This window comes from Excalfactoria chinensis, chromosome 1, assembly GCF_039878825.1.
Source record: "Excalfactoria chinensis isolate bCotChi1 chromosome 1, bCotChi1.hap2, whole genome shotgun sequence".
NCBI classification, from domain to species: Eukaryota; Metazoa; Chordata; class Aves; order Galliformes; family Phasianidae; genus Excalfactoria; species Excalfactoria chinensis.
In genome coordinates this window covers 62,142,227-62,158,282 of record NC_092825.1, presented here as the reverse complement: position 1 = coordinate 62,158,282, position 16,056 = coordinate 62,142,227, and the positions used below count along the sequence as shown (strand labels likewise).

At 36.6% G+C, this 16,056-nt stretch overlaps 2 protein-coding genes across 7 annotated transcripts in view; one reads left to right on the top strand and one right to left on the bottom strand.

Moving 5' to 3' along the window:
• The window catches only part of LOC140260410 (solute carrier organic anion transporter family member 1A2-like), a 53,854-nt gene that overhangs the window by 9,313 nt on the left and 28,485 nt on the right, over positions 1-16,056 (top strand). The window contains exons 2-7 of one of the 6 annotated variants that reach the window (XM_072352788.1): positions 646-703; positions 5,345-5,402; positions 7,891-7,935; positions 9,386-9,410; positions 9,945-10,057; positions 13,635-13,754. In XM_072352788.1, coding sequence (XP_072208889.1) covers positions 13,740-13,754 — 15 coding nt within the window. In that variant the 5' untranslated portion in view covers positions 646-703; positions 5,345-5,402; positions 7,891-7,935; ... (1 more) ...; positions 9,945-10,057; positions 13,635-13,739. Of the gene's footprint in view, positions 1-645; positions 704-3,180; positions 3,251-5,344; positions 5,403-7,887; positions 7,936-9,385; positions 9,411-9,944; positions 10,058-13,634; positions 13,755-16,056 lie in introns of those variants that run through there. The other 5 variants (XM_072352762.1, XM_072352772.1, XM_072352754.1 and 2 more) reach the window with 5 other exon arrangements.
• On the bottom strand, positions 552-6,543 carry IAPP (islet amyloid polypeptide). The gene is made up of 4 exons (XM_072352809.1): positions 6,435-6,543; positions 5,931-6,027; positions 5,656-5,790; positions 552-3,192 (listed from the first exon to the last, which is right to left on the bottom strand). Exons 2-4 carry the CDS (start codon positions 6,008-6,010, stop codon positions 3,000-3,002), a joined length of 408 nt encoding a protein of 135 aa, XP_072208910.1. The 5' UTR covers positions 6,011-6,027; positions 6,435-6,543; the 3' UTR covers positions 552-2,999.

The following is a 16,056-nucleotide window of genomic DNA, read 5'->3' as shown; positions in this document are numbered from 1 at the left end:
CATATTATATATATATATACATATATTATATATATATCAAACGTTACTTTTTCTTGTTAGATGATTTTTATTCCTCTCCCTCTAGTTTAATGAAAACAAATGCTATCTTCCTGTTCTGTTTCTTTTAAGGAGAACCTAGCAGGAACCTCTATTAAGCAGTTATCTAATGCTTATTATTTTTTAAGTGGAAAATAACCTCAATTGTCACATAATTTACATTCTTGATTTTCATCTTTTATTATTTTTCTTTTTTTGCCTCTTTTCTGAAAGCTGCGGAGTATCCAGATGAAGTGAAAAAGAGCAAAAAGTCACAGAAGACTTGATTATCAGCAAATGTTGAGTTTCCCAGAGTTCCAGATAAAACCATATTGTGATTTTAAGGGGCTTTCTTGGTTGTTTTGGTGTTTTTTGTCATTGTTGTTTGTTTGTTTGTTATTTAGCTAGGCTTCACCCAACAGTCTTCGTGTTCTGCAATGTCTGAACTTACACTGTTTGGGGGGCTTTATGATTACATGCTTCTTTTTTTATTATTATTATTATTTTCTTTTTAAATCCATCTCTTGTACTGACTTAATCTCCAACTATGGTGCTAAGTATTTTATCCAGGCTTACCATGACTAGATGTTTCTTCTTTATCTGGTCTAGGTGCAACTGGTGCTGACTATGCTGGAGCAGGAAGGGTAGCAGAGCTGCATTCTCAAAGGTATGTATAAGGGTGCAAATCTGCAGGCAGTTCCTCAAGATGCTCCAAGTGGATGAATTTATTACTTTAGTTCAGAATGGGAAATTTGATCAGTCTGATGATTTGGAGCCTGAAGGTTTTTGTGTGTGTGTGTGTTTCACTGTACCAGACTTTCTTTTAAGTTGAACCGTTCGTACCAACTGAAAGCTGGATTCATACCATCTAGCTGTAGTCATCTTAAAGTACCCATTTTAGCTAATTGTCTAGATACTTTCTGTTGTCAGTGAAGAAACAGAGGCTTTTCAAGAGCATGATTCATCCCATCCTAAAATAGGTGTCTAAGCTGGGATAAATTGGATGTAGCTATCTTTCTCCACCAAGTAGCAGGAGAGCGCTGACAACGGGTTAGTTGAAGTTATGTGAGATGGTTCCTCTCTGAGCTATTGATACATCTCCTTCCTATACCTATTTGTTCATTGGTCTGGGAGACGAGTAACATTTTTAAAGATTTTGTCAAATGGAGGCAAACGTGATAAATAAATTTTAGTCTTGAACCTTTCAGGTTTGGAAGAGCGTAGGGCAGAAAGTAATGTATACAATTCCCCTGCAACTAAGCATAGATAGTCTGTGCTTCGTTTTGTCTTATGGCAGCTTGAAGAGCAAAAGTTGATGCATAATGCATTGTGCGCATTTCAGGCTGGGATTAGCCTAGAAATCAGCACCCACTTGCAGTAAGGATTCCTGGTTACTCCTCTGTACAAACAATATCATGGTGACACATGAGAGCTATCCTGTCATTTTCTTGTTTGCTTACTGAAAAGTGAATATTCTAGCTGAAAAACACTTTAAACCCACTGTCTAACATATCTCAAAAATAGCTTGAATGGAAACCATTTCAAGCTGGCAGAAATACAAGTTTAATACCATCTGAATGGTTTTCTCAGTAACTTTTGGAATAAATATTCATTAGAACACTGCTGAAGGTAGAAACTTTTCTCAACAGAGTAATTGGCAACAGTTTTACAGCAGAAAAATTGTGCAGTTATTTTTTTTCCCATGTATTACTTGTGAAATGAAGGAAAGGTACCATTTAATACTAAACTCTGCAATATATATATATGTATATTTGTATTTTGAGGCATTCTTTATGACAAATGAACCAATGACAATTAAGATTTCACTTTCCTTCTCCAGCACTGAGCTTCTACTGAATGTTTTTCATAATTGAACAGTCATATTTCCAACTGATAGTGAAGCCTCCGCTGAGAAAGTACTGGATGAAACAACCATTAATGTTATGTTATCTCTATGAAGGTTCACTTAGCATTTTAAAGGAACAAATAGGGTTATTTAGCATGCACTGATACTGAACTGAGGTAGGAGAAAGTGACACTGTCAGACTTCTGTTAAGATCTGCCCATCTCTAAACTAGTTTTCTTGGATGTTGGTAGAAATGTATGTAAGTCAGAAGGCAAGTTTACTTCTGTGATACATTTTGATACCTGAACTGCCATTTGTTTTTTTCTTTTCCCTTTGTTACTTAAGTTCAAGGAAAGGAATACCCAAAGAAAGGTATTTCTACCAGCTTGTTTAATGATTTCCTTTTATTCATATTTGAAATGAAGATGCACTCATGATGCTTACCTTTTGCTGATACCATCTTCTAGTAAGAGTAATAAATTCTTAAAGTCTCATCCTCACAGTGTGTAGAAACCCATATTGCAAGGCTACTTCTTCTAGTTCTGCTACCTGTGCTAGTTTCAGGCTCATGATGGTGGAGAAGGACCAGGTAGTTAACTAGTCTAATAGTCATACTATACAACCATAGTATCTCATCTAATTGTTCTTTCAGTTGGGCAAAAAAAGGCTCTGTAGCCATCTCCAAAACAGGAGATTCTTATGTTTTACCTAAATTAGGAAATAACTTCTTTTACCATTCTGTTTTTTGTTTATCTTAAGATGAATGGTTTCTTGTCACCAAACTGTGACTATAAAGACATACACATCGTGTTTATCTTTTTAGCCTTTTAATAATAAATAATAATAAAATAATAAAATGTTGGAATTATTCTGCCATTTATTATTGGTTTTTGGTTTTTGTTTTTTACAAAGGAATTTGACAAGCAGATTTCTGGAGTTCTTAAAGGATTTGAAACAATAGCCTATGCATGATGTTATACATGCATAAATTACATACACGTACACAAAGAAAACAAGGCACTGTTAAGACTGTACAAGTAATAAATGACCAAAAGGTTATTGATACATTAGAAACTGAGTTCCTAATGAGAACTGTATTGATAGTCATTAAAACACCCTAAATCTTTGTATTGTTTTGGGATTTTCTGCTTAAAAGCCCAACTGTGTCCCTCTTTCCATATGTATTGGACCCCACATTAGTAGGTGAATAAATTGCTCCGATGTTGCTGCTGGAACGAACTAAGAAGTCAGCCAAGCGTTGTGTCACACATGTAGCAGTGTTGCACTTCCGTTTCTCCAGGTGGTGACTACTAATGTAAAAGAAAAAGAACCAAGGTGAAGTCATGAAGTCAAGTGATGAGCAATCAGGTGTGCTGCTTCTAAAAGGCTTTTGAGCTGTGCTAATGTGAGGGTTCTTTTAATATGTGCACAAATACAGGAACATTACAATCTTCCTTCCACCTACTTTGTGCCTGAATATACATAGTTTTTGCACTGTATGCTATTATCAGTTTTAATGATGGGGGTTATTAAATGCAAAGACCTTAACAGTCATATGTCATTTTTATTGATATTCAGAATAGCAGTTTATGACATCTAGAAAACCTGTAATGATAGTATAGTTAAGACAGTAAGTGAAAACAATGACTAAATGTTTACCTTTATGCTAAACTTCTAAGTCTATTTAGAGCTCTTGCTGATATCATGAGGATTACTAATGTAATGGCAACTACTAACATTTACTTAGTTCTCTTCTTCCCTCCAAACTGTACCCTGCTCTCACCAAACAGTGATCTTCCAGACCACATTAAATGGATCGAGCCAGAAGGCTCTCCCAGCTGTGCCATCTATCATAGGTGGCAGGTGTTGCCAACCACTGCTGGCTTCAGTACCATTGAAGATCTAGTTCTGTCTAAATAGGGATTTCTTCACTAACAAAAAGGGGCCACATCTTTGTTAAATCATCATCAACTTGAACGTACTGTTGTGTAGGAGGTAACCATTTTCTGGATAGGGCTTTAAAGAGTGCCTATTGAAGAGTCTTTATCTAAAAATAATATTTAATGGTCGTAACCCACCATTTACAAACACCGTGTAGGACTTACACAGCATTAGATTTTTGTTTCAAACACTAAACAATGATTGGCTTGAAAGAGCCAATCCTCCACACATAAATACTTGATTGCTGATTGCTTGTGGAATTACTGTTAATTTTCTTTGGTTTCTTCAAAGTAATGTGGCATGGAGCAGACTGCAGTTTTCAATAGAAATTCACTCCGACGAGTTCCAATTTTAGTTTCAAACTCTGAGCAATTACCAATGAATACTTTTTCCTATTGATTGACTAAATCCATTATCTCAAATGTCACCTATTCTTTTAGAGTTCGTTGTGCTAATCTAAGAATGCAGATGGGATAGCAATTCTGAAAGAAATGTCTTTATTATATCAGTTTTGATCAGCAAGTAGGCAGCAATGTTTAAGCAATCGATATTTTAATGAAATGTTTGCATAGGGTTTGATATAGCTCCTCTTAGACTTTTCTTGGTATTTCTATTATTTAAAAAGATTTTAATCAAGCCCTTAACATATGTGGTTCAAACAGCAACTGTTTATAATGGAAATCCTATTTGCCAGTGGAGGCAGAGTTCTCCTTTTCTTTAATGGTACCAAATCAGACCACTCCAAGTTTAAAACTCCAGTTCCTTCAGGAAGTTGCCAGATTTCTAACCAGTGTGAAGACTGGTTGGAACCATTATGTCTATTAGCTTTTTAGCTTTCTGATCAATAGTTGAATATGTGCTTTGAGACACTTCACCCAGTAACAGATTGTATACCGAGGTCTCAAAAAAGCAGATAAGGCATACCACACTCATAAACATGATGCCTTGTTTTTGATTACTACTATATACATATGTATATATAATTTATTATATATTTGTTATTTATATTTATTATATAATTTATTTATATATATTTTTTAAAGCAATAATTATATAAATGCAGGTAGCTTCCATTATTATTTTGGAAGGTAATCAAATTGTTATAAGATAATATTTAATTAAATTTAGAGAGAAAGGAACAGATAACTCTACATATATTTAGCAAGTCTATCTATAGCAGTACTGTCATTGAAAGCGTGTTGTTCGAAAGACAAGATTGAGCATTCAGTGTTGTTTATCATTTATCAGAAATTGCAAGTACTTTTTGAACTGTTATTTTATATTCAAAACTTTACCTGAAATTGGACTTAGGGCTCTATAAACATGAATGTATATATTTCAGACTACTTAAACTCTATCAGAGTCAGTTTTTTCTCTCATTCTTCCCATGTTTAAGTTGGCATGTAACACTAATGAAATATTATTTAATGTCAGGAAGTAGTTAAATTCTAAAAGAATTCTATTCTGTCAAAGCACTGTTGTTATTCAGCAGGATGTGTTTTCTTTTTATTTCTCCTTTAGGCTTGGAGATTGACATTTAAATTTAAAAAACCTCTTACAATAGACCTGACTTCTCAAGGTAATGTAGTATTTGCAAGCTTTTGCAGTTATGAAAGAGCTATAAATTGTGAAGTAACAAATGATGTGCAACTTTTTTCTCTGGATTTACTTTTTATCCTGCCCAGAGTGGCTCTTTTTACAAAAAGAGTATCTTTTTAAAGATTGCCTGAGAAATGACAACAGACATGAAGAATCTCAACAGAATATTACTGGCTTAAATTTTACTTCATTTTACTTGTGATGCATCAAGAAGAAGCATGAGAAATCAGTACCTTTTTGTCTTTGGTGCTGGTTGTTCCGGCGTTTCCTCACTAAGTCCTGAGAGTGTGTTCTGTGACATTATGGGCAGTATCCATTCTTGCCTCTTGGAAGTCCCATCAGAGAGATCTTCAGTCACAGATAGTAATCTTTAAACAATAAAATACGCTGTGATACTGAATAGCTCTATTTCTGCTCATGTTATTCGAGACATGAAAGTAAAAGCAATTCATGCAATAATAGGAAAGTTACCCCTATACAGAAATAAATATGATTACATATTACTCACTTCTCAATAGATGTAGCTTCCAAACAGCTCAGTGTGACAGAAAGTACAATGAAGAAAACTGACAGCTTTAGGTTGCACATCTTTGCTTCCAAACTTTCTGAAAAGAAAAATGATTGAGAACTGAGAGCATTGCCAAATACTCCTCAGCATATCCCGTGACTGATGACCATTCTGTCCTAAAACAACAGCAGCTGGTCTTTCTTGTAGGTTAGAGTGAAAGAAATGATCCCCACAAGTTTAGTGACAGGCAGTTTCAGACAGAAAGCTCTCAACAATAAGCGTTCGTTTTCCATCTAGTAGTGTCAGTCCTTTCCCACATCTCTGGTTTGCATTTCCTGGCATGTCCTGATCTCAAATTTTGGTCCCAGGTGCAATTTACCTTGAAGTCATTTTAGCCCTTTCCTGAAAAAATGCTGTTGATTAATCATGAGAAACATTGTGTTTTCCTAAATGCACATCTATTGCACTGCATCTTAAATAAGAAATAAAAGGGAAAATGTTTACCTTGTAATGGTCTGGGAGCTAACTGGAGAAGCACGCCTGCGTTAGTGAGAAGGGTGCATGCCACAGTTCCACGCTTGCACCTAGCTCTGGAGTATCCCTTTTCCCCCCTTCCTTGCTGTCAAGTAATACAGCTCTTATATACCGTTCACACCTTTCTCATCTCTGACATCAGGCAGCGGAGAGAGACTGTCATTAATTCCCATCTGTATCGATAGAAGGTGCCCCAGAGAGGAGCAGAGGCAGCTTGGTCATCGTTACATTAGCACATTAGTAAATATTAGCCTAGCATATGCAGGATGCCTTCATGAAGATAATAGCATAGTGCACATCAGAATCGTAGCTTCAGCTTTACAGTTGTGATAAGATGCTGAGGTAATATTCCCGTGGGTGTTTTCAAGGGCTAAATAAGGTAACAAAAGTTATAAGGAAAGCTGGAGTAAATGAGACATCGGATCACTGAAATATAAGACAACAGACTTATTAGACAACAGGCAATATTGAAGAGGTTTCTTGTAGAACGGTATGATGATCAAAATAGAAAAAACATGTTTGAAGTGGTGAAAGCTAAGAGAAGCAGAAGAAAAGAGGGAAAATGATTTAAATTGGCAGTGTGAGCATTCAGGGTTACAACATAGAAATCATGTTCATTTTTTTGGTAAACTATGAGTATGAATGAAAATTCTCTTGTTATTAATGTAAAATCTTTTATCAGCTCTTGTAAATTCATAGTTTCATGCATGGAAATTGTTTCAGATGGTATTCACGGGAAGGCAAAGACCTAGTATTAAATAGCTAGGAAATGCTGAAACAAAGGCTGCCTGTGCACATTTATTTCTAGTGCCCCCAGAGTATAGTTCAGAGACAAAATATACAGCTTTTAAGAGACTAGGAGACTGGGTAAATTTATTTTTTTTCTTTTAGATCATGAAAAACAAAATTAATTACCTGACTGCAGATTTTTCAGTGGCAATTAGGCAAGTACAGTGATTGTCTTTAGGTGTACATCTAGGTGACCAAATGCATTTGGAATACGGGTCTTTCAGTCACTTATGGGGGTTAAGATGTTGACACAGAAGCACAGCTGAAGTTTTCTGTGCTAGGACGTTGTCACATGCATCTTCTGTACTGCCAGGCAACAGGAGTTAATCCCTAACTGCCTCAGAGCCAAGTGCATTGCCTTAACTGGAAGCCACCTTTGTCAGTTTAGTCTGCAACAGCAGATTTTGTAGTGAAATAACCAAAGCCCCACTGCTGCCTCTCTTTGGTCAGCTGTGCTACTTGGGCTGAATGCAGAAAGGATATTTAGGCAGGATATAATCCTCTCACAGTGAATACAACAGCTAGTCTGTCAATAAGATTTTTGCAAGTGACAAAATGTTGTTTTAAAAAGTGGGATTCTGCTCTTGAATATTTTGCTATTTCTAATAATCATGCTTTCTTTCTTTTTCCCCAGAAGATTCCTTTCCTTCCAGCCTGGATGGACAGTCCCAGTGTGCAAGAAGTAAGAATAGTTCTGCTATGTCTTCACTATGACAGTGTGTACTGTGTGACCCTGAGACAAGTTTATCTCTCTGTGGAGCTCTTATTGATATTTTCACTATAGCATTTGACTGGAATGAAATAACATTTTGCTGTTATTTTCACTGCGGCATTTTGTATCACTGAAGTAATTTCATTCCCCTGAACTGAAAACATGATTAGACCCATTTCATAGAGATAGAATTGTTCCCAAAAAATAATTATTCTAATAATCTGGAGGAATAATATTATTCCTTATTCTGGAGCAGGAATATGTCTGTGTCCCACTGGCTCTCAGCAGTGGCATGCATGCTCAATGCTTGTGAAAAGGCAGCCACAGGCTGTTCCAGATCCTGGAAAGCTGTGGATATATCAGATGCAGTTCTGATCTTTTAGAAGATTTGAGTCATTATTCAGAATCAGTTACTTTTAAGACTCGTAAAGGATGTACCAAGATTGAGTCAAGCTATGGGACATAAGAAAAGTTAAACAGGATTTTCAAAGAAACATTAAATCTCAGTCCCCAGTTCCATCCGTCAGGGGGAGCACCTAATGTTTTATGTAAAGGAGGTATTCTTGACTGCATTATAGAAATGAAACTGCTCATGATGCCTCTGGACCATAACATTTCTCCTGGGTCACATTGCATTTTGCCAGTGACAAGTCTCTCCAGCTTTTGTTCAGGTGTAATGTTAACAAAACAAAGATGTTACTTCTTCTGTTGCATGTTCTTTGAAGCAGATGTAGTGCTTTTGCGCACAAAAAAGAATCAAATCTGAAATCACAGAATATCTCTTACAAATATTCATGACTGAAATGTCAAGAACCTGACCCAAAGCACTGTGCAGTTAGCACCACTCAATTGAAGTGATTTCAATGCTATCTTTAACACTGGTGAAGCTCCATAATCCTGATCTCAAAAAACCCTCCTTATATTCTGTGCATAACAAAAGTTATCTTGCTAAGGCAAATACTGAGTATTCTTAGGAAAGAAACACAGGACAGTCTCTATCCTGGATAGTTACATGATAATTGTATGTATTTATACCGGCATTTAAGTCCACATAAAAATAATTGTCTAAAATATTGTGCCTATATGAGGGTAAGAGGACATCAGAGCTGAGGTTTACATGGAACCCAGAGGATATGGTATGTCAATGCTCCAGTCCGTTCTGGAAACTTCCAATGTAAATGTCTTGACTTGCAAGAGGATGAACGTGCTCTGCGATGTAATGCACTGGGAGCAGAGGAACAGGGAGTCAATCCTATCTCAAGTGTTTGCCACTCTTATGTACTGGGGAGTGTGATTTTTCGAACTAAAAGTGAGATGTATTGAGAGTGCTCTAGTGTGTGTTTCTCATGTGGGACTCTAAAACAGCTCAGAAGATTTGTGCCTGTTTCTCCTTGTTGACTATAAACTTGCTTCTTTATAGATGTTTACACCAGAGGTGTCTAAAGGTATGTGAAAGGAGTTCCATCATGGGTGCTTTAATTTCTTAAGTCCTCAGTAACCTGACATTTAAGGTTGTCTGCCTCTCTTTCTCATTTACTATTTTTCTTTGTCTATCCTTGACCCCTTTTGGACAGACATTTTCCACTTTTAATGACTGCTATTTAATTTCTGCATTTCATATTTGCTTACTAATGTTAATGGCATTCTTACAGTCTTTTTGTAGTGAATGTCCCTTTTCTATTTGTGAGAGTCAGAAAAAACCTTATTACCCGCTACATGCACTTTTCTAGATGCCATTCTGCTGTATAAGTTGGCTATCTTCAGTAAATTACACTGTTGCTCAGTTACCAGGATCTAGACATGAGTGAATAACTCATAGTTTAGTTTGTCTACTGTATCAAAACAGAAAATGAAAAGCTCTAGGCATTAATCTGAAATTAACATTTGTTACTCCTACTTGGTATGGGCCATTTAAGCAATGACATAAACTCAAACAGCTCTTTGTGTTGATACCTAAACTGGTGTTAACTCTGTTGAAGAGTTCTGGAAGCAGCAGCAGAAGAGCTAATGGAGAAAAGTTAATTGTAGAATCATAGAGTCACCAAGGTTGCAAGAAACCCCTAAGATCATCCATTCCAGCCACCCTCCTGAGGTAATTCAGAAATGGTGGCCATCCATGGAACTGACTAGCTAATGAAATCATTTGGATAGACAACAGCACCTTAAATCTGGCCTTTCTGTTGTGTTATGCTACTCATGTCACATCATTGACAGAATAATGATGGAAATGATTGCCTGGACCATAAACTCAGGAGAGTTTGTACTGAATCAGTTCCCATAGCTGAGAATTTCCCAAGCTAGTGGAATAAATCCTGTGTTTAGATCAGAAAAGTCAGAATTGACAGTGTAGTGATTGGTGAGTTATATTTCCTAATGCCAGTCCTGCTTACGTTTCATAGAGCTTTAGTTGCAGGGCTCCTACTGGTTTGCATCAAACAATTCACCTTGGAATACAACAAATAGTTCAGATTCTTGACATTTTTTTCCCTGTCCTGCAACTCATTTCCAGAAATAGAAGAAGCTGAACTTTCCTTTGCTTATCAATGTTACTTACTAGACAGTGTTAAGGGCAACTAGGTAACATGAAATATTACTGCCCTTCTTCCTCTGTCGTAACCTAAGCTATCCATTGCTATCTGCTATGGCCATTAATTAACATAGTTTTCTGTAAGTATTGATCTATAGAAAGCTTTCAGATATATTGCTATAATATTGTACATACCACCAGTACTATAGTATATGGATTCTTATTAATAGGCAAACTTGCATGTGCACTTCAAAAAAGATTAAGGAATTAGGTCCATGAAGAAGTACTGTTTCTGATTTACTATGTGTTACTGTGAGAAATCCCAATCTGTCTTCCCCACTCCAACAACTTATAAAGTGCATAGACATCTGTTTGTAGGAGATGCTGTGAGACTAGGAGCTATCCTCCATACCTAAAAAGTACAGAGCAAATATAGCCATTCATCAGTAAGACAAACTGATGGTTTTCAAGGTAAATCTACACAGAACCACATCAGCCCTTCTCACCTGATACAGTGCATAAGTTTAAACTAAGTTTTCTTTTTCATTATTTCACTTTCAACAATCAGACTTTTTTTTCCCTCCCTCTGCAAGCTGCAGCAAGAGATTGACAATTTGGCTTTGTCTTGAAACACTCTGAGTCTTTCAGATGATGCTGTCTTGACAGCTCTGCTATTAATAGTGGCATTTTCTCTCCTGTTTTAAAGAGAGAGTTGTGCTGAACTGGGAATCAGTCATGTAAGTAATAATTTTTCTGTAGGGGCAAATGCAGCGTACTAGTTTACGTAGGAGGATTTTCGTTGACAACAGTATGAAACATAAATTAACTTATTTATGGTATGTCAACACATGTAGCTGTAAAAGAAGATAGCCCTCCTTCGAGGAGAAGTGCAGTAAGGCTGCATTTACTGTGTTCTTGCATTGTTGTATGTGTGAGCAGAAGACCTGACCTTTTCATTCTACTTGGAGATGAGAAAAGACTTTGATATGCACAGGGAGCGTGAATCAGTACATAAAATTGTCTCTCTACCAAAGAAGTCATAAAAAATTCATTAGGATCTCAGCATATGTACCAGGATTAGGGCATTTAGGCTCTGTTATAGTCATGTCTTTTACACCAAATATTGCTTCTTTCCATCTGATTACCCACCACTCCATTTTTGGCTGAGATCTTCCCTGACGACAGAAGACATACCACAAGTGAAGTAGCTGATTCAAAAGGTGATGCTTTCTGCAATAAGCTCTCAGTGAACCAAATACCCAGTACAGAACAGAACACACTCTATTATTGCAAGACAAGAAAATCAGGTTCTGGAAATTTTATGTTGTCAACACATTAAAATAATTTCATATTAACGCTTATTGTGCCAACAAATGCTACAGTTTTCACGGGACTAAGCTGAAAATGCATCTTTTCACAGCATTTGATTCGAAAAAGAATCCTGTGCAGAAGAGCAGAGAAGCACACACTAAAGGACTTTAAATGTTTTAAATCCATGAGTGTTGAGTACTTACTGAATCTTATTTAGAATGGGTCGCATCTTTTGGGTTCAGATCCCTTTGTGTTGTGTAAGCTGTTGCCTAGATTGGTGGTCTTCATAGCCAGGGATAAACCTCTGGCTGTGATTATGATGCTAGTGACTGTGAGCATCCTTTTTTTACCCTTTCCAGAAGAACTGTAGTCCTTCCTGATGCATTTCTCCAGGCTGGAAATCACTAATTTCATGTCCAGAAACTTTTAAATTGACACATTGTTTGTGCTTATTTTACACATTGTGAAAAAATGAGGAACTTTGGCAGTTTTATATGTAATTCCACATCAACATAACATAACAGTTCACTTAATTCCATGTCAACAAAAGTTTAAGTCATTCTTAAAGTGTTTTATAAGCAGTTGTCATAAACTCTCATAGTATTCTTCATAGCATAATGAATCATTATGGACTACTACTCTACGTTATGTGTTGTCCTTTTACAATACTTGCAGTAGTTTGCAGTGGTTGATTAAACAAATGTTAAAAGAACCATTAAGAAGTGCCACCATGGAGGTAAAGTAACTTTTTAATGACAAAATCTGAAACATATAGTTTTCTGAAGTCAGTTGATTTTCCTTGTCAAAAGAGGAGGTGTACTTAGTGCAACTTAAACCTTTCTGAGCAAGAAAGGGAGATCCCAGGAAAATTGCTCATATTTTTAGAAATGAGGCTTTTGTAGTTAGAAAGTTGTGCTCAAAGGTAGATGCAAAGATATGTGTCCAATTACCAGAAACATCACCCATATTTCTAGAGCTTCCCCTCTTAGATGAGGATTTTTCTTACCTTTTAGGACTGAGGTCCACATTCAGAGCTCACTTTGAAGGTCAGGAGCATTAAGCATTTTCTAGTAACTGCTATCTAACCAGCTTTGTGATGGTATCTCTGCACACAAAGAGTATTATCACACACCGAGAAACTTGGGGACTTGATGGATAGCAAAAGTGAAGTGCTATCAGGTTACATAAACCACTGATTGATGAATCATAGTTAATGTCATTCTTTCAGCGGAAAAGGCTCCAGAGAGTCTTTGAAGCCTTTGAACTGCCAGTCAACCTACAGTACATTTGTTCCTTTAACTTCTCTGAAAGCATGTTCATGAGCCAATATGGATTGTTAGTGGAAAGCTGACAACCTGAACACACAACAAATCCCTCTGTACTTTTAAAAGGAGGTACTGCCCAAAAGCATATCGTCAGCATTTTGTTTTAAGTAGTTAATTTATTCTGAAAAGCTGTTTTGACATTTTGAATACTTACATTTTCTAATGTTTAAAAATAGAAGTTTGTATAACACAATGTTGTCCAGCCCTGGATTTTCTGGAGAATGAAGAATTTTATGTCCTTTTAAAGTTTGCCGCGAGCCTGAAAGACCTGAACCTGTTTTGCTAAATCAAAACCAAGAAACCCCACATTCATACGTACAGAAATCAATGTGGAAAACTGCTTTCTTAAGAAAGAAACAGGGTTATGACAGTCTTCTCAGTTTAAATTAATATAGTTCATTATGAAATCAGACAACCATGAGTGTATTGCACATAGACAATGTTATCTCCATGTATGTATCAATGCATGCTATAAATGACTTCTGTGTGTTGTTCTTGTGTTACAGGGGAAAAACTGAGATGATGTTGATTTTAAGAGGAATGCACAGAGTCAATGTTAGAGTCAAGGATGGAAGGCGGATCTGAGTCTTCATCTAGTCTGTAGCTGACAAATGCGCTCCGATGAGGTGAGATTAAAGAATGTGGCACATTTTGTTCAAACTAATTCTGAATTTAGGCACAAAATGGACAGAAGGTCTTGTACATCTCCGTGTTTCTGTATTTGCAGTAAAAAAAAATGCTCTACTTCTTAAATACAGCTGGGTCCTTTCCTGCCTAGCTTAGGTAAATCAAGCTCTCATTTGTAGATCTCTTCATTGGCCAGCATAATAAGATTCTTTGGCTCCCCAGAGTGCACCTCAGTCTAGTATAACCACTGTTAGAATAAATACATTGTTGATTAAAGAATGCACTGTTAAATTATTATATCTTTCTTTATTTTTGCATTCTTCATCTCTATCTTCTGAGGAAGTAGGTTCCAAAAATACTGGGAGAAGGTTTATTTTATCTATGCAGATGTTATGACCTGTATAAGCAGCTGAAAGCAAAAACAACATTTTGAAAAGTTGTGTGGTTTTCAGATTCAGTTTCAAAGGTTTAATTTTGCAGTGAAGCTTTTGGAGTTTGCATCAAGACCAGAGGACAACAAAGAAAATCCTATGTTGTCCCTGTTAGAAGTTGTCTCTATTAGCCTCCATTTGACTGAAAATTGCATGGCTGTGCAACTAGATGGATGCAACTAGTGATAGATGGCCACTGTCCCAGTCTGTGTAAGAGGCCAAAAGTCACTTGTGTATCTTGAGTAGATAATTAATCTTATTTATAACATTAGGTTAAGACCACTAGTTGTTCTTGCTTTTTAATTGAAAATTTACAGCAAATCTGCACTTTGACTTGAGCTTCTTCCACAAGCAATTGTAAAGAAGTTCTGACCTTAGACAGGAGCTACTGGCTGGCAGGCTTTTTTGATCCTTGGCCAAGAGGAATAGGCCTATAATGACATAAGAAGCAGAGAGATTAAGGATAGGTGTCATTTGACCTGATTTTTACTTGTCTAAAAGTTAGTTATCTAGACTAAGCTAGCTCTTCAGGCTTTTGAATGAAAAGGATGAGAAGCACCTCCAGAGACCATTTCCTCCCACTCATTTTAGACAGCTGTCTTAAGAGCAGATAAATTGCTCTCTGGAAATATCTGTCTGTCTCTAGTACTTATCAAGAGAGTCTATATGAGGATCTTTGACAAAATTACTTGTTAAGAATAGAGTATACCTTATTCTATACAAATATTTTACTCTCTCAGGTATTTTCCTTTTATTGGAGCACTAGAATGATGAGTGTCCCTCAAACAAGATCTGTCCAGATAGAAGAAATGTAAATTCCCAATTTCTCAAGTGGTAATAATACAGTAAGCAGTGAACTCAGTGCAAATGAGATAGGGGTAGATGAGAATTCAATACTCCAGGAAACCAGAGATGTTCTATAATACTGTATTATCCTTAAATTAGTCACAGTAGAGAAAAATACTGATTCCATGCTCACTGAATTTTACATGAACTTAATGAATATTAAAGAGTGTACATTTATGAACTCATGTTAATTTCAAATCTCTGCTCTGATCTTTTTTGGAGTGGAATTTAATGTGTGCATGTTGCTGACACCTGGGAAAGAGCTGGGACTGACTTCTCACCTTCAGACGGTGTCTCAGTCCCCCTGCTGAAGCCCCCGAGGTGAAATAAAAGCAAGTTATAAGGTCAAGATATGCACAGTGAGTGCCTCCCAGTGGCACACAAGCACATCCAACCTCTGAAAATGTACAGAGACTGAGGGAGTCCAGCCACCAAAGTGCTCAAGTATGGCCCCTAGAGATGTATTCCTTCAGGCTTGTTTTTATACACGCAGTCCATACAAAGTATTCTTCAATTATCTACTTTAAAACTGAAACATGCACTTACCACAAAAATGTCCCCTTGACATCCTTCAGCTTTCAAAAAACTTGAGAAAATATAAAAGCTCTGTAGCACTCACAGGCAGCTAAAATATCAAATAAATAGATGTACTTTTAGTCTATTTTTCTTTTCTGAGAAAACACTATTTTCAGTGGAATAATCTATTTGACTTTCTTAGTAAAAGGCATTTGCTTTCCTCTAGGGCTGCACAGCTAATTATATGGGTATATAGCATTTGTTGATTTGTAAGCAACAGTCTCTAAGATCCTCGGTTTATGAAGCCAGGATTCATATACTTCAGTTAGTACTTCCCTTCTCATAGTGCCATAGAGAAACAGAACACTGCCAAAGAAAAAGTTGGTGTCAATCTTTCATGAATGCAAACTGTTCTTGGTAAGACTCATTGGTAAGAATCATAGAATCATAGAATGGTTTGGGTTGAAAAGGACCATAATGACCATCCAGTTTCAACCCCCCTGCTACG

Coding starts and splice junctions, on each gene's coding strand:
- IAPP (XM_072352809.1), bottom strand. CDS start 6,010: ATGTGCAACCTAAAGCTGTCAGTTTTCTTCATTGTACTTTCTGTCACA. Junction 5,791..5,930: donor GAAGCTACATCTATTGAGAA/GTGAGTAATATG, acceptor TATTGTTTAAAG/ATTACTATCTGTGACTGAAG. Junction 3,193..5,655: donor CCAGCACCAAAGACAAAAAG/GTACTGATTTCT, acceptor CTTTTACATTAG/TAGTCACCACCTGGAGAAAC.